The sequence below is a fragment of the Neopelma chrysocephalum genome, unplaced genomic scaffold (assembly GCF_003984885.1).
Source record: "Neopelma chrysocephalum unplaced genomic scaffold, ASM398488v2 Primary Assembly neopelma1_97390, whole genome shotgun sequence".
Lineage (NCBI taxonomy): Eukaryota > Metazoa > Chordata > Aves > Passeriformes > Pipridae > Neopelma > Neopelma chrysocephalum.
In genome coordinates, this window is record NW_020926031.1 from 1383428 (window position 1) to 1407244 (window position 23817).

The 23817-nt window shown below is 41.6% G+C and overlaps 1 protein-coding gene across 1 annotated transcript; it reads right to left on the bottom strand.

The window, feature by feature from the left end:
• Nucleotides 1-234: 234 nt before the first annotated feature.
• Nucleotides 235-22721, bottom strand: OGA (O-GlcNAcase). Its single transcript, XM_027672195.1, has 16 exons — nt 22496-22721; nt 18836-18887; nt 18416-18513; nt 17093-17223; nt 16243-16414; nt 15173-15271; nt 14728-15012; nt 14012-14170; nt 12139-12749; nt 11573-11747; nt 7971-8056; nt 6998-7102; nt 5301-5386; nt 4177-4369; nt 3262-3421; nt 235-2500 (listed from the first exon to the last, which is right to left on the bottom strand). The coding sequence occupies exons 1-16, from the start codon at nt 22674-22676 to the stop codon at nt 2364-2366; spliced, it is 2730 nt and encodes a 909-aa protein (XP_027527996.1). The 5' UTR covers nt 22677-22721; the 3' UTR covers nt 235-2363.
• Between the last annotated feature and the right edge of the window lie 1096 nt (nt 22722-23817).

Below are 23817 nucleotides of genomic sequence, written 5' to 3' on the forward strand. Positions count from 1 at the left end.
AGAAAGGCACTGCCCCTCCAAAACTCTTCAGGGTGAGACACCCAAAGGGTCACAGAATACCTGCCTCTGACAGGCATCAACACAGTAAGTGTCTAGCAGGCAACACACTGCTGCCACCAAAACCAGAGACAAGACTGACATCTGATTCCAAGGGCATCCAACACTTACGGCATGATGTAACATGTTGCTGAACCATTTCTGGTTCTGGAACCTCACACAAAAACCACACACTTATTTACATTCACTTCTCAATTTTTATTCTATTTCTCGCATGGTCTTCAAATACAGTTTTACAGGTCTTCTGCTACAGATACTGTTGATCTAAAACAGATTAATGAAAGTGGCATTCCAACCTTAATGAAAATTCATAACCATGAAAGATATGTCAACATATCACTTTACAATTCTAGAATGATGGTATTGGCCTGACATTCCATAGGCTTAGACAATTAACTTCTATAATAATAACAAATTCATAGGAAGAGAAAATGTGGCAACTCCTTAAAAGCCAAGAAATAAGGCCACAAGCATCCTATACTGTAATGTTATGCATCCAGATAAAATAAGTTGACTCTGGTATCCATGAAGAAACAAAATTCTCCCCTCTGGTAAATCAAGGTATCAGCTACTCAACATGCACTCAAAGCTGTATAAAAACTAGTGGCATTCAGCTCTGACTTACATGAAATCCCACAGCACAACCCCGTACCTCTCTCTAAAAATGAAATGACCTTGTTTCAACTTAAATACTTCACTACCGCATTAAAAATCATTCACATTCTGCAAAGGAAAAAAAAAAAAAAGAGACATCCTGCACGTGACTGCACCAGAAGGCCAAATGCAGCATCTCCTTACAGGTCACAGACAGCATCACTGCAGTCTTAATGCCATTCATTACAGGTTGCATAACAATTTCTATGCAGCTGGAGGCTTTTAAGAGGAACTGAATTTCCTTTGTGCACCACTGAAAAAAAACCAGGAAAATTTTAACAGAAGATATAGATGGCAGCAGGTGAAAGCAAGGTACTGCAAGGTGCATACCACTGGACAATCACCTGTCTGGGACACTGGGACTTCTGTGAAATACCATTTTCATAAATGATGAAACTATCTGACTACCGGGTCCCATACTACACGGGTTCCATCCCATAACCAAGCATGTCCACCCCGGGTAAAAACATTAAACTTTTGGAACATTTAAAAGTACGTAACCATTTAAATAATGTGTAAAAATGTGCTTATTGTGGCATTTCTTGTAGAAAAGTTATTTGATACAAATGTGCAGGACTTGCAGACCCTGATTTAATCAAACTAGTATGAACAGGCTTTGAAACATGGTGAGTGTTTCAAGGACAAATCCCAGTTGTGGGCCAGCTCTCTCCCTCTCACCATCTTTCATCCACAATCCCTTGTGAACATTACCAAAATTAACAGGTTCAGCAGAGCACCCTGTGAATTGCTGTTTCAGTCCCAGGAGAATGATACACTCAAGTAGCGACAAACTGCTATCTGAAGGAAGGGTTGGTTGGGATCTGCTCCCCTTTCCCAAGATGGTCAGTTCCTAGCCCTGGATATGAGGCACAATAAGAAAGGTCAGTGCTGAGGACAGACTTGTTCTCGATTGTGGTTTTTAGGTTATTCAAAAGTGCCATCTTGGACCTATACCATTTCACTTTTCGAAAGAAAAAGTTACAAAAACTGGTAAACAAAAAGTTAGTCAGCATACAGCTAAGTTTATATACACTGAAATTTACAAGTTTGTCATTAAGTGACTTCTGCCACAGACCACTGCACATTTGTCCCTAACAAAACACAAAGCTTGAACCAATGGTCATTAGAAGTGACAACGGGTCATTGCTTTATCAACAAGCGCAAAGATAGTAAAAAATAGAACTGTAACTACTTATCTTTAAAATTGCTGATTGACGCAAGCAACCCCTCTCATTTCTGCAACTCCCAGTTGCACATCCTGCTCTATGACAGAGAAAAAAACCCGCATCTTTATAGGTACTTCTGCCAGAGACCACTTTTCTGTTGACACATGAATGCAGAGAACTGTAGTCAACCACAGCACCGACTGAGAGGGATTCCTCCAAGGAGCTATAGCCCATGCAAGATTCCTTGGCACTTCACACAGGACCAGGAGAGGACAAGGTTTCTCTTCGTTAAAACAGTGTTTTCAGCAGCATTATCCCCTTCCAACAAATTACAGTCTGAATGTGTGATGGGTGATTTTCGCACAGCCCTTCCTACCAAGCTGGCTTATTGCTGGCTTTGTGCAGCTAGACCATATGAAGATCCCCACCACTACCTGCCCAGCTGTTATGGGTCTACAGTACTGGAACAGTTCGCTGTCAAGCACGTCACAGGCTTCTTCCAAGGATAACAACATCCTTTGGAAATCCTTCCATTTTAGCAATTTCAAAACAACCCAGCTTGCTGTAAAATTCCAGGATTCTTTTATCATCTGGTCTCACTTCACAAAAAGCCCCACGGGAGCCTGAAGAAGGAAGAAAGAAACAAAACGCTGTAGGAGAAGAGTTGCTGTAAAAAGCAGAGACATCAAATATTACTAGAGTTCCCACCTGTTTTAACATTTAAATGAGTGATCCAACTCCACATGGAGCATAGTGGCTAAGAGTCCAGATTTATGGCAACATAGCTGACCATCCCCTAAAGGGACTGTGCACTACAGACATCAGTTTGAACAAACCCTCTGCACACCTTCCATTGCACATACAAACATCCTGAAACGCCAACACTGGCTCCAAAATATAGCATTACAAGAGGGCACCAAGCGGCACAAAGGAACTGTGAATGCCGGGTGTGCAGTAAGGCAGGCAGCCAAGCACTTCCCACACTGAAGGGTTTGGTAATTACCCACCAGAGCACACTGCTGCGTGTGAAAAAAAGCATCATTACCAATGCCAGCAGGGAAAATATAAACGTTTGTGCCCTGTTCGAGATGTAAAAATGCATGCTCTCATCGCCAAATTGCTCCCTCAGTTCTGCCTATTTTCTAATTTGCAGGATAATGACTGAAGTGAAAAGCTACCTTTTACCAAGACAGCAGCAAAAGTCAGCTATCTGAATGCTTTTGTAATTATTTACCCAAATCTAGAGTGTCAGCTATGGCAGGAATCAAACATCCCAGGCTGACATGCAAATACAGTATGTTCACATAACCCTCCCAAGTTTGCTTTGCATCCTAGAACTGACATGTAGTTAGGAAACAAGGAATTCTGAGTGCAAGAAACTTACCATTAGCCTTTAGAGAAGAGAGCAGGCAGGCCATCATACTTTTGGCCACACTTGGATCGGTCACTTTTTTGTGGATATCAATCTTTATCAATGATGGGAAGTTGGCAAGGAACGATTCTGGCAATACCTCTTGCTCTTCATGGAAGCTCAGCATTATTTTCTGAAAGAAGTATGGAAAATAGGTATTTACTCATTATTCAGCTTTTAATTTTCATTCATCTTTATCAGGGAAACTGCTTTGCTCATGGAGCATACCTCCAAACCAGCAGGCTTTTCTGCCTACACCTCTGATGGCCACTTAGTTCTTTACCTGCTCAACTGCTGTCTGTACTCCAGATAAAAAGGCAGGTTAGAAAAGCTTCTCAGAGTGTCAAAGGAGGCATGCAAAGCTCCTTCTCAGTGACCCACACTTCAAGTGAAAAAAATACCAGCCAACCCATAACCAACAGTTTGTGCACAGACATTCCTTTCTGTTTCTTTTATTTTTCCACAGGCAGTCACAGATTTTCACACCAAAAGCAAGCGCTCTTGAATTTGTTTTCCAAACCTAAACTGATGTGACTACCAGTGCCCTACCTGTAGCATGGAGAAATTAATACTGCATTTAGTAGTGGAACAGATCAGAAGCAATACTTTATTTTCAAAATGTAATTTTCTCTAGATTAAGTTGCCTTATATTTACTGCACTGATTACTACTAAAGTACACCTCATGGGTGTATTACAAAACACAGCTGTATCTGACTGGCAATGAACAATTTTACTGTCATCTTCTAATACATCAGATATCATGCTCACAGTCTTCAGAAAGGTACAAAAACTGAACTTCATTGTGAGCTCAAAATGAAAGACAAAAAGACTCACTTTAGAAAGGAAAGACTTCAGCAAACAGTTCTGATCTCACGGGTAATACCAACCTCTGCCTCAGACAGCTCCTTGTCACTATTTGGTTTCGTGTATTTTTCTTGCATGAAAGGGATCCAAGACATTTTGCATTTTTTAATGAAGGGAGTCACGTCAACTGTCCCCAAAGCATAGCCACATATGCCATCCTCATCTTCTAAGACGAAGCAGTAATCCAGGCTGAGGGTGAGCAGACCTCCTACTAACCTGTAGGAAAAAAAAGTGTTCAAATTCAGCCAAAGAAGGTCACTTTGATAAAGTATGCCCTTCAGGTACACTGGAGAAGACTCCAGGGTTAACCAAAAAAGCGACAGAGTCTTCCACTCATGGAATTACTTCCTACAAAGCATTAATTGACTGATCAGCTGTCAAAACTCAGCTACAAGCAACATCTGCACCTCAGGATCCCACAATTTAATTCCATATACACTGCTCTTATCCTTTTGCCCTCAGTTGCTCTGCTGCCATTACTTCCTTGTTCTTCCATATTCTCCTTTGGGTATTTTTTGATACCAGTCACACATCCTTTCTTAACTGCCTTCCTGTCACTCAGAGCAGACTCTCTATAAAATTCTATCTAAATTAAACACTCAAGATAAAAAAAAAATCCTCAAAGTAGCTCATTTTACAGCTCAGATTTAATGCCTTTATTTTTATTTTAAAATTCATCTGTCACTGCCTATCCTTTTTAAAAGTTGGTACATGTACTTCAGAAAAACTGGAGGTACTCGGCTGGGAGACTGGTCCTCAAAAACCCCTCAATTATCTTCATAACTACAAAAGATTGGAAAAAATATCAGAGAGTAACTACAGACTATGGACACTCCCATTATATACTTTCACAATATCTGAAATAAGGTACTATGATGCACAGGTTTCATAATACAGAGGCTTCAGCTAAGTCTATTTTCTAGCAGCTCACAACAGGTGACCAGTGCATGAACTGAGACATAACTGTCAATGGTATCTTTAAGAAACCCAAACCCCAATGTCCTGAGAGTAAATTTTATTTGTTTTATACATATCAAATGTTCTTTGCATTCTTCCCACACACACTGTTAAAAATTCAAATTAAATACAGTGTCAGAACTTCATCCTTCAGAATCAACTCTGTAGGTCATTCGTTCCTAATACGTACTTGTCTCCAATTAAATCTGGTAAACTATGGAAGGGTTGATCAGCTCCATCAGCATACATTTCTCTGCAGATCTTATATACGGACGCCTAAGAGGAGAGATTTCAACTCATCAATCACATTCAAAAGCCAACAACCTTGTCGCACAGCTAACAACTTTGTTTCAACATTAACAGCCACACTGTAACCTAGTACTGAGAGGCCTTTAAGTCAACACAGATCAAAAGTATCCATCTATGAGAAAGGATCTATCTTCCCCCCCACTTCCTCCCAGAAAGTAACTCAAAAGTTGCCTTCAAAACATTGTGGTTAAGTTCAGTGGCTGGGAAGGAAAGGCTGGAGGTCAACCTCCCGGAGCTGTAACAGCACAAGATTAATAGAGAGGGTAAAGATCAACATCCTTGATCCCGAGTCCCTTTACAAAACCTCCAATGTCCCAGCACAGCAACATAACCCCAGGGAAGGACAGACACACCCTGTATGTTAAAAGGTTTTCAGCAGAATCTCAGAATAAACTTTATCAGTCATACTTCAAATAAGAAACTTTACACCCCCCCTTTTTTCATTAACAAAAAGGCTTTTGATTTGACACTTCTCTGTCCTTTCATTAAAAAGTAACTCCTCAGAAGAAATACTGTTTATGACTGCATGCTTAGCTGCATCTCCAACTGCTAAGGTGGCTTAGAAATATCAATTCCATTGTCTACAAAGGAACAAATCAGTTTAGGTACAGTCCTGCATTAAGGTATGGAAAAGGTTGCTTCACTGCTCCTGAGAACAGCACAGGACAGAGCTACCCTAAAAGTGGCAGGTAAAAGAGTCTTCATGTGCCAGCCTTGTCTTACTGGCTTCGAAGTCAGGACTCATTTGAACTACTGTGAACAACCTAAATACTCATGTTTCATCTCAATGTACCTACAAATGCAAGAGTTCAAGCTGCATTAATCCTGACATTGTATAAATTGCATCCATAAAGAGTGTTAGCTAACTATTGGTTGAGACATCAGTTTCAAGTATCCTCTTCGCTAAGCCAATGGAAATGAAACTACACTACAGTTTTGTTCAGAAAAAAAAAGAACAAGAAAAGGAAAAAAGCGCTAATCAATAACGAGTAATAAAAAAATTCCTGATTTTAAAGTATCAAACACTCCAAAGAAGATTTGACAACAATTCTTTCAAAATCAGACAAAAAGTTTACAACTGTACCTAAAATTGTAAGAACAGCTGAACCATGATCACATTTTGCAGCTCCATTTTGAGATTATAGTATCGACGTTCTGCCTATGCAGCTCTGTGAGTACCAGCAAGTGCCACAACAATTACTGAGTGAACAGGTATACACGCCCACCCTCTGAGTTTAATCCACTGCATGTCTCCCTGCTGCAAGAATTCCTCTACCAGCCGTGAAAAAATTTCACTTGCCTTCCATAAGTAGGGAAGGCACTCACAGATTTAAAAAGGTGGGGAGATGAGAGGCTGGGAATCAGGATGTGGGTGTACACTGACTGTCACACAGCATGTTGCTGAACCACAGGCAAGTCACTTAACCTTAGTTTTCCTGTGAGCTTGCATTTGTGCCTCACGCAAGGTACCAGGACATCTGCTTCATTAGGGGAAGAAGGGACTCAGCAGTAACCTCTGTTGCCACAAAAGGAACTGCATCATTACCAACAGCAGTGACAAGCGTCAAAAGCAGTTACCTCATCTTTAGGAAAGTAGGGTCGTATGGTGTACACTTTGGAAGTGGGTGTTAATGGAGGTGGTTGAAAAAAGAGGTCATTTGCTCCATCAATAGGCAGCAAGCGCTGTGAAAACAAAATACTTAATATGATTGTATGAACAACAAAACCCATCACTCTTGGGTGTGCACTGCAGACTCCCAAATTAACAATTGCTACTTGCAGGCACCCCAGAAGAAGGTGGGGTTGGTATGCTTTACAAATGCAAAGACCTTATTTGAATAGAAAATATCCAATTGGTGTTCTAAAATATGCAATTGAAACAGCACATTAAGAGTCTGTTAATCTTAACTGCTTTAAAATACTTTTTACCAATCATATCTACACTGTCTCTGTATAAGAACATAGAATGTCAGGAGGAAAGGTTTGGTCTGAAGAGGGTTAACTGGCCAGAGGAGACGCTTTATCCCAAAAGCAATGCGCTGATTCAATTTGCTGCGCGCAGAGCACCTGTGAGGGGGGAAAAGTATAGCGCCAGAAAAATCCATGAACAAATCTGAACATGGTATAAACAGCGATTTAAGAATATTTGCCAATTGAATTCCTCGCAACAAAGCGCATTACAGCATTATTTACAGAGGAACCAAAATTTGGACGACTATCCCTTTTTGCTCATGGAATTCCCATCGGCAGACAAGCATGCGCGCATTGTGCAATTGCGGGCGCAGATAAAAATGCTGTGCGACCTGCAAAGAAACAATGTGAAATGTACAACTAAAGCCGCTGCGCTTCGCATGCGCGTGGGACAGGCAGCATCTCCTTGAGAAATTACTGTAGAAAGGGGAGGAAAATTATTTTAAACCAAGCTGTAAGGCTAATGGGCTTTGGACCAGAAAGCCTTCGGCAGACCAATCCTTCCAGACCTCTGATGTGCAACAAAAGGTTTCTCATAAAACAAAGAAAATGTCATTCAGTTGTGAAGTCATATTGATACCTGGAACTCTCCTGCTAGACCACCTCTAAAGGCCCAGGGTTCTTGGTCTCCACTTAAGAACTGTGCTGAAGATTGACTACGACACCCTGTTGAGATCAGATCCAAGCGGAGAATGTTACGAGAAGGGGGATTTCCTGGGTGTCTTACATGTCCAAAAAGCTAACATACACTTGTGAAAAAAGCTCTCTAACTGAGCTAGAAATCGGGGCTTGGGGGAGGGCTGTAATAATGTATGACTTAGAAAGATTTTGTGCTTGCGCACTAGCTGCAGTATTTCAAATTTTTGGTTACCTATAACAGCCAGGTCTAAGAACAGGTGAGGCGATTCAGTTACACACTTCATTCTAGACCAGGAGGCACAAGAATGGTGCCATGCACAACTGTGTAAACTTCCCAGACATTTTGTACCTTTTTTTTATGTTTGTGCATTTATTTCATCTATGAAAAGATAACATCTTGGAAGCTATGTGGCTCAATAGCTACTACCATAAATTTTAGATCAAACAAATGCCATTATCACAGCCCCTTGAAAAAAAAACGGACCTTTCTGAAGTCACATTTTAGTACTTATTGTTTCTAATCTTGTCAGAAAACTAGGACTGGCAACATATGCAAACAGTCTGGAACAGTTCAGGCAGCCAGGACAGTTGTACGAAACTGCATTCTTGAAAAGACTACGCAAATTTATATAATCCAGGCCGTACTGTCACAGTGCTGCTGGCATGTTAAAAAGCTAAGTAGTTTTAACTGGAATAAACTCACAATTTAACTAGTACACTCTGTTGGCCACTACTAGCTTTGCTTTTTAGTATCTTGATTTTTTACCTCCACAAGCGTATCGGACGCACCAAGGACCTTGCTGCTCAACCAGCCACAGCAGGCCCGCTGCAGTGCCCAGCTTTAGTTTGCACTTGCTTTAGAAAAGAATTTTCCATTGGCTGTTTGAATTTTAACATTGTTACGCCAGCACAGCACTGCAGCCTTCACCAACTAACACAAATGACAACTCTAGAGAGAGAAGAAAAGCAAGTGGTATCTGGAGATCTCAATTACCCGCCTAGTTTTCTGACAAGATGAGCAGCGCAAACACTCTTTTCCTTTTGTGGACAGCAATCTACCTCCTGTTCAAGTAACAGTCTCAGATCAGTACACACAAGTATGTTGTGCTAGTCAGAGAGTCCCAAAGTGTGCCAAGTTTGACATTTATGAGAGTTTAGGAAGACAGGTTAAATAAAAACTACCCTAAGTATGGTAAATTTCAGAAACAATCCAAGCACCAGAATTCAAATTTGGTTTACTCCCACATTTTAGAATTCTCACATAAGAAAATATCCTTCACAAGGAGATTTAGTCAATAACTTGGAAGACAGTATCTGTCTCTCCTTTGAGACTACAACTTAACTAGCACTTCCAATTATTACAGTAAAGAGCTGCGTGAATGAAGAGCTGTATAAATGAAAAACATAGTTAATGCCTTAGTCGCTGCGCAAATGTGACTTCAGTTCATGCCTGTTGCACAACTAATCTATCTGAGCTGCCTCACAGACAAAACCTTTCCATTTTAATTAATTAATGACGACGCGCTGTGAACATCTGGCGCTGTCCATCCAATAGCAGTAGAAACTTGTGCTGAGGATTCTCCCATCTGTACACAATGGGGAAGAAGACAATAGAAGTCATTAGTAATCCATAGTACTGTACAGCCACACTAATTTAAGGGACTGAATGCTAGCTGGACTTGAGAGGAGTGGTGAAGAAAGTGAACATCCAGTGGACCATTGAGCACACCGTTGTGAAAACTAACTTGTTTCTATTTGTAGTGTACTTGACTTTATATAATGACCTATTTTATCACAGACCTTTGCTCTGTATGTATTTACATTAGTGATAAAAACATAAGCTGAAGACAAAAATGGCCTCTCTCACAGAAGTACTGCTAGCATAAGAGTATTAATCTGTACATGTGAAAAACCCTGAATTTTTCAACTATCTAATAATAGTGTGAGTACTGGAACAGAACAGTGCCAAAGTTAACAGAGTTTGTATTAGAGCTGGCTTCTACTGCGAACTATTCCAAATATTTGATCCATTTAGAGACTTGAACCCAACTTTACAGGGACATTGAAAACTGAAAATAACTTCAGATGAAATCAGTAGGTAGTCTGATACTTCTGAAATGCAGTCTTAACCTGGGTCCTAAACATTCAGAGATTACAAGAATCACTGTTCTCTTTATAGAGCTTTGGCCTGGAGTTTTAAGCTGATTAAGCTATCAAGAAGAGAGCATTCTGTCTAGCTAAAGGTCAACATACAGCAAGAATAGTAAAGTTGGGGGAGTTGTGTTACACTTAAAATTCACAAACTAAAGCTTTTAAACAGCATGAGGTTGTTACAGAAATGTTAACATACTACAGTGCTGCTGAGTTCTCCACCCATGCTAGTCATCATCTCTGTACTTTGCAGAAGGCAGTCTTAAAAGCTCTCTTCTTTTCTCAACTTCTTCTTTTTCAACTATACTTATTGGGATCAGATATTTAATAAGCACAAAAGACAGTAAGTTGTTGGGCATGGACTGACTCGATGATTTAACAGGTCGTCTTTGTCCCTGTTTAAACCTGCCAGTGTTTAAGAATATAATTTGAAGACAATCCAAACACTAGGACTAGACCAAGGTTGTGTAATGGTCAACCACTGTGAGGTTTGTGACAGTTACAGGAAGTGTGACTTAAGACCATCAGCTTTGCTGTCTGCTGTGTATGTCAAGAAACTCCACAGCATATTCCTTACAGTTGTATTGAAACCTGAAAGTGAAATGAGGTCACTAGAATCACCCAGGCCATGCTGGTGCTATCTGCCAACTTAAGATCCCCCAAAAATCTTTCAGGAAAAAAAACAAAGCAAACAAACAAGAAAGAGCCACACATGAAAAAAAAAAAAGAAAAAAGAAAAGGAAAACCTGTTTCAAGATCATTTTAAGTCTCAGACTAAATCTGTCTAGAGAGCTTCACAATTTCCACCCATTACTAAAAAAAAAATTAAAAAAAAAAAATCAGTAATTTGGAAAGTGTTTAAAAGAAATTATTTTGCACCAGAATAGCCTTATGCTAAAGCTCGCATGCGCACAGGGCTGGGAGGATCAGCTTCCTCATGGCCAAGCCCACAAAGGTCTGTTGAAGACAGCAATAATGTTATCAAGACAGAGCAAACAGCAGATGGCTGATGTGGTCACATTTCGTAGTGTCATTCCCAATCATACAGCGGGGTATCCAAGGAGTTAATGGCATAGTCCAGTGTGCATTCAGTCAAGAGTAAGTTAAAGTCAACACTTACGTGTCAGATGAGATTCAAGTTTCATTAGCCCAAGAAGAAAATCAAGGTCTCCAATCTGAACCATCCAGCAGACTTCACTTATAATAGCAAAGCAAACTCACTGCAAGCATTGCTTCAAAGAGCAAGACAGGAAAATCTTTAAAACAGGGTCAAACCAGACCCCCATCCAAGAATGCACATTTGCCTAATACTTCAGTTTTCCCCGTGGGCTAATTAAAAGCACACATAAAAAATATGCTATCTGGGATTATAATGGCTCCCAATGCACCTACCTAACCACTGCACAAAAGATTTCACCATTGACATAATACTCTTGATATCCCAGACGTAGGAGTACATGTCATAAAGGATTGTCCTGTTGGCACAATTGGAGAGGCGAGTGAACATCCCCATCACCAAGCTGCACATCTCTTCAAACTTGGCTGCTCGGTTACGCCATTCTTCTATCTATGAAAAAGATCCACAGGATCAAACACAGGCTTCCAGGGAAGAGTGGTACTCTAAATATGGAGGAAGACTATATAATTCTTTACTTCATTTTACCAGCATTGACTACCACACCACACATGACCCACAGATATCCTCTATGGCTGTTAAAAGTGAGGCCAGTACAGGGAACATTGGTCAAATGCAGACACCAGACTGCCTTCACAGCAACATGGCAGTACAGGCTTAAAACAGTGGATTCCACTGGAGGAATGAAAATTACTGTGACCTGTGGTTGGTTATACACTACCCTTCAGGTCCTAGGAATTAGAACACCAGTCTCTACTACAGACAACAAATAAAATTGCCCAAGATTTTCATTTAGAAGGACAGAAACAGGATTCACACTTACTTTTTCAGCATCCTTTCCTTTGCAATTAACACTGACAACACTGCTATTTGCTCTGAGCCATTGGAATTCCCTCAGCATCTGTGCGCCTTTGGGCCCATGTTCATAAGGAAGGTAAAACAAGTCAGCAAGAAGCTGCAAGTCCTCTAAAGTCACTGGTTCTACTGTGTAAAGAGGCTTTTCATTTGGCCCAGGCACAAAATGTTCTTTGTTAATTTGCTCATCAGTCTGCATAGGTGCAATGTCACTACCAGAGTCTTCCTGCATAGACATCTCTGGAGACTTTGACTCAACTATACTCTCCTTATCTGTATCCATTGGCTTCAGCTCCTCTGCCATCTTGGCTTCGGCAATATCTGTCAGTATCTGGTTAGCATTCTTGTCTGAGTCATCTTGTTTTTCCACCACCATGTCCATTGGTTCCTCATCAGATTGCTTCTTCTCCTCCTCCTTGACCAAGGCTGGTGACTCGCTGCTCAGCGCTGCGCCCTGACTCATGATGGGTTCTTGGTACACCGTGGTAACCACCGTTGCTGCATTTAAAGAGGACGGTGCCACCAGTGGCCCTACATCCCCTACAGAGGTTTTAGCACCACTGTGGGCCACTTGCCTACCTGAGAATAAGAAGAAATAAGTTTAGAGTTCTCAATATCTGTCAACTAACATTCAAATCAGCAACTTCTACAAATCACAGGTGATTTTATTACTGCAGTATCCAATCAGCACAGCTTCCTGTTGGTATTTTGCCTGTTCACTTCTGTCACTGTAACTCTAACTACTGGTTTTGGTTTTTGCAAGTTTCCCTTGTACATAACTGGAAAGCAAAAATAGGATGGAGGGGAAGTTAGAAAAATTAATTAATATTTTATTTATGCACTACCAGCAGCATTTCTGACTATGCCACCAGAATAAAAAGCTCTTAAAGTCAACACTTTTCCCTCTGCATCAATTGACTTGTCATATCCTTTGGATATAAAGAACACTTCAAAATAAAAGGACTATGCTTAAATGTTTTAAAAAATGTTTTTAATGTAGGGAAAACTGTATTCAAAACCTATTCAAAACCTGACTGGACACAGTCTTGAACAACCTGTTCTAACTCACCCTGCTTGAGCAAGGTGGTTAGACTCAAGATATATCTCAAGATTAGATCTCAAGAGGTCCCTTCCAACTTAAACTGTTCTGTGAAAATGGAGGAAGATGACATCTTAATTACTATTCCTCAGCCAATGTTTCTGCTGCAACTGAGCTTTAGAAAGACACAAAACTCTGCAGCAGTTGAAAAGGATAAATGCCCTAGAGCAGAGTTGGGAGACAGGCTCTTCTATTCCACTCTGACCAGCTGAAACCCACATTTGAGAAAAACAGATTTTACCTCAGGTCCCAAGCTCCCATTGCTACAAGAAAGGTGTACAATGCTGGAAGGAACCCAGCTGGTTTCTGTAGACAGAAACGCAGAAAAATAGAACTATCTTAAAACAACTGGAAAAACATGAACTCTTCAGGACCAGAACTAGTGTTGATAACAATCTAACTCCAAAAAAATCACTATACTTCCTATTCTCTCAGATTCCATGGAAGTGTAGTAACAACCAGGACTAGCAAGATCCAGACTCTTTCCTGTCTTGCATCAGAAGTGCCAAGGGATCATGCATCAAGGTTGCTTCTGTTGATCAGTCAGAGTGCTACAGGCGCTGAACATCAATCATTCTTACTTTTTTATTAAGGTTTCCCCAATTACTAAGGTAGAAAATATTTCCAGCTAAAAAGTATGTGAATTGCCTGGACCTATAAAATATTTTTAATTTAAAGGCAAGTACTGAACATCTAACACCACTTTTTTATCAACACCAGAACGATACCAAATCATACTCACTGCTGTATTGCTGAGGTACCCCAAATTCCTGCAACCATTCTGTTAAGGCCAACTTCAGGGCCATTTGTGGGCTGTACAGAACATCCGTTTCAATATCTTCATCGCTCCCCTCATTTTCCAACTTAATCTGGATTGAAACTGTACTGTCTTCAGTATCAGCTAAAGACAAATTTTAAAAAGTTATCATGCGAGTTTAATTTAAAATAATAAAAATAAAAAAGTTGTGTTAGACAAGGCATTCAATAACTCTGACAGGCCTTCTTCACAAAGAAGCACAAAGTATTAGCCAAAATGGAAAACTAGGGTGACCGTCAACGTTGACACAGAAACAGTGTGCAGAAACCAGACACTCTGGCATTCAAGGTTTCTTTTGATCTGAACTGCTTCTATTCCAATGACATCATATCCATGGACACAGGTCAAATTTGGGCATTAAAACTCCTTGCTGAGAGTGTTAATTATACAACCATACATACCTCTCAAGGCTAAGAAATTCTCTGATAATATGTGCTACAGATATGTGCCAGGAAGTCAACAAAGCAAGCTCAATGCTCATTACCTTTCAGGCAACTGATATTTACTTATGGGACAGAAAAGGCTAGGTGATCATAAGAAGAAAAAGTTGGTGAAGAAAGGATAGAATCATTAAAAACACCAAAACCCAGTATGATTCATATGGTTAAGCACAGATCCAGGAAACATTTATGCATACTTACTCATCACCACATCTTTTCTCACTCCATTCATGTTAGACTTGTACCAGGTTGCAAGTGTGTGAATGGCAACATAATTGGCTTCAAATTCACAGTTTGGATTGGTCAGAACTCCCTTTAGTCGAGGGATGAGCTCAGTTGACCGACCCTTGTAAGGCCCAAGAAAAAGCCTCTTTTGATCATAATCATTAGCATGAATGTTATCCCAGATAACTGGTGCCCTCCTGATGATCTTAGAAACTTCTTCTATGGACTCTACTGGAATGTCTTTGGATACAACTTTTGGACCTAAGAGGGAAACAGGATAATCAGCGGGCTTTGCATCTACTCGAAGATTCAATCCCCAAGTAGCTGGAAAGTTTATTTTATTAAATACTTATGAGAAAATTTTTTAACAACAATAACAGTGAATTAAAAGAAACAAGCCGCCAAACCAAACAATTTTTACCTGTCCATAACACCTCAATGCCAGGGAGCAGCTTTTCTCCTACAGTCCGTAAATACGGTGATTGGGCAACATTTGGATAACAGAAAGTTCCACAGTACTCTGCACAGGAAAAGAGAATGTCACTGTTGTTAGAAGGATGCACATGTGTGACAACTGTTCTACCAACACATTGAGAGAATACCATTTGAAATGAGAAACATCCATAAAATTAAATCAGGTAAGGCCCAAAAGCCTAAAGTATAAATAAAAAGGACATTATGAATGATACTTCACATAAAGACCAGAAACAAAAGGTAGAGAATTTATTTAAAATTGCTCAAATGTCAAAATTAGAAAAAAACTAATACAGTCCATAAACAGAAGGCAGCAGACAATATGCAAGAGAACTGGAAAACCGTGAGACTGATTATGAAGTACAAATATCTAAAAATGTTAACACTGGAACACATCTCTTTAAAGTTAAACTGGAGGTCCGCAACAGGACCAAACTACTACAGTGTAAGGGGATAAACTAATTAACAATAACAACATTGCTACTGAATTGAATCTTCCTTGCAAGCATCCACACCTCTGAACATAGTGATTTTCTCCCCAGTACCTCAAAGGTATTAGAGAAAGTTTGCAATTCAAAAAAGCAATGACTGGACCCAAGTGCAAGTCATCTTATTTTTTAATAAATAAAGCAACTCAGTGACTACTGAAGTGGATAATCTTATTAAAAATAGGAACCAGTGACAGCAGTGAGTACAGACTGTACCTCTACTTTAAGAAAATTCTAAGAAACTAACAGCTAGCCAATTCAAGAGGCAAAAAGATTTTTGTTTAAGTAAAAACAAACCAAAAAACTTCCCTTGACCATTCTATCAAGCTGCCTTCTTTGCTTGGCATTAAGCCTTTCATAGCTGCGTAGATTTGGCAAAAACTTTGCATATATTTGAATAATCAAACCTTTCTTTATAAGTCAATTTCTTCAATCAACCCCAAAATACACCTTAAGGCAGCTATTAAATGCTAAACCAGCTTTCCAAACAATAAGATTGAGGCTGAACAAATGATTCCTCTCATTTTACCTGTAGGACAGAAAAGGAATGTGTCTGGTTCTCCTAGATATTGATAAATTTCATTTGTGATCGAGACTTGAGCATGAGCAAAAGAACTGAAAACTTCTTTGTCTGCTGCACACATGTTATGATCGATATCATCAAACAGCAGTGCAAAAGATCTGCAGCCAAACTGGGAAACCTAATACAAAAGACAAGAGCAAAAGGTTTAATTTGTTAAATTATTTTCATTTTTTTCTTAAATCAAATTAAAATTTTTAAATCTAATCTTAATCTTAAAGGGAAAGCTACAGAAATGGAGGAGAGAAGGTAGTGGAGGCAAGACAGACTTTGGTTTCTATTCACAATGAACGCCTATCTCTGGCCCATAGCTCTGCTTCTCTCAAAGATTAGACCTCTAAAGACCTGCAATCTGCTCCAGTTTTAACAACCCAAAGCTGATCTTGCAGAACAGACATCTGGGAAAAAAGCTAATTCTGTAATAGCTCTTGGACAAAGGAGAGGAGTCAATTTAGAGAACAAAGAAGATGTGCATGTCAGGTCTGCCTGCAAAGGCATTTGTTGCGGGCAAGAGTTCTTGCTTTAGCAGTGCATCTTGGCTTCAAGATTCCAAAATACTCTGAAGACAAAAATAGCCTTCAGAATCCCACACAAGATGAGACTTTTTTAAAAATCTAGGTGATTGCTGGCCACTTCTGCAATGCAACCCAAACACATCCATTGGAATTGTTCAGAGGCACCAAAATAACACTCGTGCCGAAAAGGTTCAAGAACCTGCTGAAAAGCTGCAAGAGTAAACAAGGTATTGGAGTTTCCAAACCAAACAGTACTGCAACCCTGCTGTTTGTGTCACACTTACCTGGTCCAGCTTACGTTTCAATGTGGATACCTCTTTAGGATTGGAGAAAGTGATGTCAAGTCCAGGTGAAATTGCATAGATAAACTCTATTTCGTGCTCTCGTGCAGCTGATATCAGAGTCATTAGCTGCTCTGGAAATCAAATTGAAATATTGTAGAAGGACTCAACAATTTAAAAAAAATCTTGGGCATCATTTTAAGTAACTTATGAAGTTCAGAAGCCACTTCTATCAGAATTTTTAAAAAATTGCTGGAATTTCTTGAAACTAACACAGCAAGGAGCACCAAATTATTTGGAAGAGTTCTCAGAAATTATGCCAAAAGGAATGCAACAACTGTCCTTGTATTCTTATTTTCCATGTTAAAGTTTTATAAATATTTTTAAAATTCTCTTTATCTCGGTACTGTGAGACAAATATAGTCTGTTTCCACAGTACGCACACCAACAGTTCTAGAATTATTACTCACTTTCTCCACACACACTAACAGACAATTCAGTGCAGTAGTATCACCCTGTGTGACTCGGGTTCATGTACCACTCATATCACTGAAACTTATGGCACATGGAAAACATGGGTTTTAACATCACTGTGCAGAAGTAGTTGCTTTAAGAAGCAAACTTGAAATTTCATCTTCCATACAATGAATAATAAGAATTATTTTTAGAATATTTAACAATCTTTGCTGCTATTGGCAATTACCTTGCAGTAACCTTTAGATTATATTTCTGCACTGATTCAAAGTGGCCTCCAAAAAGGATTATTTAATTTCAAGAGTATAATTTTTTCCCCCACCCAAGGAAAACTACAATCCCCTCATCTAATAAAACACCAAAGATCCCATAAATGTCAGAGGTGGATATAAAGTCTCACACCAGCATGAACAGGTCTTATGTTCTAACTAACTAGTCAAGAGTTGTTTTTCTAATAGGTACTTTCTTCGTTGAGACAAGGGCTTAATGAATCGCACAAAGGGACATGCTATTCGCTCAATCTTTTTTCTCTTTTCTGAAGCAAATAATTTCTACTTCAAATATGGTGCAGATGTTCAAGAGCCAGAGGAATAATTTCCCCTGGAAAAAAAGTAAATCTTGTAAGACAAAGCCTTAAAGCAATTTCAGACATCATCTGCAGTTATAGTTAAAAGTAAATCCATGCTTGTTCCAAAGCTGCAAAAAATACACCTGCAGACTATTAAGAAAGAGATCTCCAGTCACTTTTGGGAACGGCTACTGTGATTATACACACACAAGTATACACAGCAATAACCAATTAATTCTAAAGTCTCTTTATAGAAAACACAGAGGAGAAATAAAGGCAATTACCTGCTTCCTCCACAGAGTACATTTCTCGCCAAAACATCCTGTGCTTGTAGTCATCCTTTGGAGCATACAGGTATGTATTCAGTCCCCACTTCTGAAGTCTACAAACATAGGAAAAAAGCCTTCAAATAGCCTACAAATTCAGGAATTCTAAGTTTCACTTCATCTTATTCTTTTACTTGATCTAATTTTTTTCTTCATTGAACATTGTGTTACACTGTTAAGTCACAATAACTTTAAGCACAAACTATAGTGGACAAGTTCGGTTCGTGCAAGATAAAAAGGTGAACATGAGTCCCTAAGAATACAGATATTAGGCAAAAAGTTTCTCTAGGTTAGAACAATAATTCTTTCCAGGCTTAAGTGGAAGATTATGATTTCATTGCGATGGAATGTGCTGCAGTAAGGGGAAGCATGACTTGCCTTCTAAAAAGTTCTTTCCTCTGCTCCATCACCCAAGGTCTTCCATAAAATCCTACGGGAAACAAGATTAAAATTATCCAGTTAGATTATGCCTGCTCCATGAAACTCTTCTGCTACATTCATCAAAAAGCTTCCCCAAGCAGAAAGGAAAAAAAATTAGTTAGCATTAGGGAAGTGTAATAACCTAAACTGATCTAAATTTAAAATGCAATTATAACTTGTTTCATTTCTTATGATCTAAGGTCTCATAGTTTTGGCCACTGAAGCAATTAGTTTTCAGAACACAACCTGTGTTCCTGAGCATATGCCCTTGACAAGTCAAGTCAGCATTATTATAGCAGCAGGCCAAACAGTCATAACCTAATTAAACTATCACTCCAGACACCTACAAAATAGATTTAATTATAAGGTGAATACTGAAGACACTTGAAAATATTTAGTATCTCGAAAATGCTTAACTGGTGGCACAGATTAGAATTTATATACAGAGAGTATATAAACACATATTGGGGGAGATGATGTGTAATTAAAAAAAAATCCGTGCAAGTGACTCAACAAAATGCTCAGGATTTCATTCCTTTTATTCAGTTTATAGGCTCCTTGTCAAAATTAACTTGCAAGCTGGTATCTTTCTCTAAAGTTCCCACATTTTACAAGCTAATACTATGTCTGTGAATAATCACATATAAAAGCCTCTACACAAGTGATTTTAGAACAGATTGTACTGAAAGTCTTGGAATTCCATAGAAATTGTAATTGCTTCTGGTTTTAAATCTAATCCTCCCATTCTAGAAACAATTAAAAAAGCACCCTGAATGCACTCTTAGTCAAGCCAATTCACTTAGACCCATGTGCAAACAGTTCAACCACAAGTGGGCACTTCAAAACAAAGCTTCAGCTTGGCAGCCCTTGCAAAGACCAGAGACTAAAATAACATGAAATTTAATAAGCTCTTATTTTCAAACAGCATGGCCACTCCATGGTGAATGATGCTCCTAATACACAAAGCTCACGAGTTCCCACAGAACATCAGTTCAAAAGGCAGACAGTATCTTCATTTCCAGAGCTACTCAGTGCTGTAAATATTTGGTCTCACTGAGGCCAAAAATATGCTCCTATCACCTTTCAAAACTCCAAACTGATGCAACTGAAGCATTTTCTACATATTAACAGGTATTTCAATTACATGTTAAGTGTGCAATGCTCTTTTAAGCAGCTTAAAGCAGGCTCAAGTTTAAGAATTAGTCTGTCAAAGAGTAATTTCAGACTGCCTGGCACCACAACGCGGCAAAGCTGAGCAACTACTGCTCCTCACAACTGCCCAGTGGCAAACAGAGGAGTTAAACAGGGGAACAACAAGAGAGCAGTTGTGAGGCCTGAAAACCTCCAGGTTTATTTAACTCAGAATGAATTTCTCATTCTCACCACAGTTTCCTCATTTTGACTGATGCTGCCCTGAAGAAGCTCAAGAACCCACTAAAGGAACAAAAACTTGTGGGACCCAATGAATATCACCTACGTCTCATAACTCATTCAGAACAGTTTTGCTTTACATACACTTCTGTTTCAGACCCACAAGCCTGAAGCAGAGCAGAGCCTACTATAACAAAAGGAAATTCAGCTAACAAAAACTAATTAAATAAGGCTGAAGAGAACAGGCTAATCTGAGTGATACTTTTCCATCTGTCTCCACATTTCTTAGGTTACTACTGTCACCAGCTGGTGATGATGCTTGGATCTTTCTGTCCAACTGAAAAATCGACCTGGTTTTGTATTACTCCATCAGGACTGTGTGTCAGGTTGATACAAAGTCAACAGATCACGCCAAATGCCTCATCCCAGTTACCACATTCTCCATCACTAAAAGCCAGGACATCCTAGAGGCAGAGCACGAAAGCTTTGCACTCAGTAATCTTAGATCTTATTACTCTGGAAAACAGTGAATTTGATTTCTGTCATAAACTCTTCACGTTCTCAGAGTGTACAACCAGTATTTGGCCAATTCTCCTCTGCCTTTTCTACAAAAGATCCAAATTCTCCACCTCAGTGCTTTAATCTCACCATCCCTCTAGTCTGTGTTAACCACTGCTCTATGTTTTAAGTATTTACGTATACTTCTGAAGTTAATTGCTGTTTTACTCTTAACCTTATAATTCCCTGAGTCACTAACAAGACAGATGTTTTCACTCACTACCATTAACCTCATTCACCACAGGTTTGTTTTTCTGTCGGTGGTGGTTTTTTGTTTGCCTGCCGTTTTTTTTAAACATTCCCCTATGCCTTTTTTTCCTGTACACTTATTATTGTTGGATTGGTAACTCCTAACCACTTTTTGATGGCTTCGTTGGGCAGAGGCCATTTTCTTGCTTTGTTTTATGCATAGTAAATTCAACAACACCTGCAACAAAATATATGCAGAGGTGACCAACAACGTAACTAGCACTACCAGAAAAATGATTGTGGTACACTCAGTAGTTCCAATATAAACCTGGATGAACAGGTGATCCATGGTCCACATGTATCAGCAGGAACATGAGCAACCTGTGTTTCTCTTCGCTGATATCTGTCTCCAAAGCTTTCAATTTAGCCTCTATCTTCACAGAATTTTAAGCTATTAACAAAGTAAAGAGATCTTTCTCCACACTGACTGTATTTAAGCCCTAGTAGATGCTAAAAAATAAAAACTGGGCCTAACGCACCTCACACAGAGACATTTGCAGAGGCCAAATAGTCTTTTTTTTTTTAAGATATAAACAAAAGACATTCTGTAAAGCAACGTGAGTACTGAGTTTGATAAACTGCCTGTTTCCCTCTCCATTTCATCTGTTAATCACTTTGTTCTTCTACTGGAAAGTCATTATAGGTACTGAAATAATAAGAGATCACAGGAATCAAAACAATTTCAAACCAACTATTATGCTGGGAATAAACCATTTTTCTTGCTGGCTTTCAACCACCTACCTCAAGTGACCTGCCAGAAATGCAGACAAATTCTGTCATTAGTGAGAAATGCAAAAAAAGTCATTTTATTTGGCAGCTTCAGCAACGATTTAAACCTTTTAATGATGCCAACTATGTCAAAAGACAGAGGACTGTCCCACAGCCGAATTAAAATAATAAGCCAAAACGCTTTGGAGAACAAGGGGCATTTAATATTAATTACAGAGCACATGCCTGTGGAATCACATATTCCCTACTCAGGAAACTGAATCTGAGCTTCTGGCGCGCAGAAAGAGCACGTACAGCCGGGATAATCGCGCGGTAGCTCTGCTCTCTCTCGATACTACCTCCTTTACACACGTACCAGCAGGCGAGACGCAGCACTGCCTCAGCCTCTCTGAGGAATCATGGGTGCGCTTGGGAGCCGGGTCTGCGCTCGCCTCGCCGCATAGCTGCCATCAAAGGGCGCTCCCCGCTCCAGTACAAGCCCCGGGGGCAGAAGCCCCGCCCGGGAGCTACGGCTCCTCCCCGCCCTGGCGGAGTCCCGGCCAAGAACGGTGCGGCACCTCCCCACCGAGCGGGCTCCTCCGGGCGGGGGAGGAGACGGGGACGGCAGCGCCAGCTGGGACCAGCCCACCCCCGGTCTCCCGCGGACACCGAACCCCCCCCGTCCTCCCACACCCCCGTGCCCCAGGGGACACCCCGTCCCAGAGCTCCCACCTTCGACGACGCCACAGAGGAAGCGGCGGGAGCCCAGCGCTGTCTCCGTCTCGGTTTCCTCGCCCCCCGGGACGGGCCCCGCGGCGGCGCCCGGCGGCTCTAAGGAGGCGCCGGGCACTCCGGCCGGGTTGGGGCTGCCCTGCGGCTCCTCCAGCGCCGCCTGCCCCTCCTTCTGCACCATCCTGCCGCCCGCCGCCAGCGCCGCCGCTCGCCGGGCCGGGCAGAGCCGACCGGGTCCCGTCCGTGCCGCTCCGCAGCCCCTTTGTCTGCGCCGCTCCGGGGCCGCCGCTTCCTGTTTACGGGGCGCTGCGCCTGCGCGGGGAACCGGCCCTAACCGGTCCGTGCCGCTTCGCCCGCAGCCGCCGCGCTCTGAGGGGCCGCCGCAAGGGCCCGGGACAGCGTCCGGCTCGGCGGGAAGGGAGGGAAAGGGCGCGGGCGGCCGGGACGGCGACGGTGGAGCGGGAACAACAGGCTGGAGCGCAGGAGACTCCTCTGGGAACGGGGCGGGCGGGCGTCGCGCGTGCTCTGCGCAGGCGCGGGAGGGCGCGCACCGCGCGTGCTCGGCGGGGCCGGCGGCGGGAGGGGCGAGGCCGTGGAGGCACAAGGGCGCCTGCGCGGGGAGGCCGCGCTCGCCCGCAGCGCACGCGCGAGGGGCCGCGGGAATCGAAGAAGGAGGTGGTGGCGGGAGTGACGCGCATGCGCATTGCGGTTTGTATAGGGAAGCGGCACCGAGTGGGGGAGGGAGGATGGGGAGTGGAGTGTTTACTTCGGTTTTGCTCATGCGCCTGGCGGCGCGCGGGGGGTCCGCGCGTGCGCGGGGCTGAAGGGTGCGCGGGTTCTCCTGAGACGTGACCTACTTGCGGAGGTGCCCCGCAAGCTAAGCAGGGTCCGCCGGGGCTGCGGCGCGGATGGGAGACCGAGGGAAGAACCCTGCGGCCACTCCTTCCCTCCTCCCACAGCACGGCCGATGTTACGGTCGGAGGTGTTTCCGTGGCTGGAAGAGGCTTACGAGGATGCTGAAAGATGGGATACAAAGCTGAGGTGGATCTTAGTAAATCAGAGGAGGGGTCTCACGTCAGATGGCATCTCTCCTGGGAGAACTTCCGGCTGCATTGGGAGCACGAGTCAGAGACCCCAGGGCTGAGTAGATGACCTCCCATGTGGCTGTGGAGAGAGGCCAGCGAGGTCATCCTTCCAGCCCTGCCAGCACTGGGGAGCTGCAGCAGGTACCAGCCAACAAGGAACCAGTGAGCAAAAAGCTGCTGAACGACCTGGCTGGGGAGGAGGGGCTAGAGAAAGCCTGCACACATCACGGCAGACAC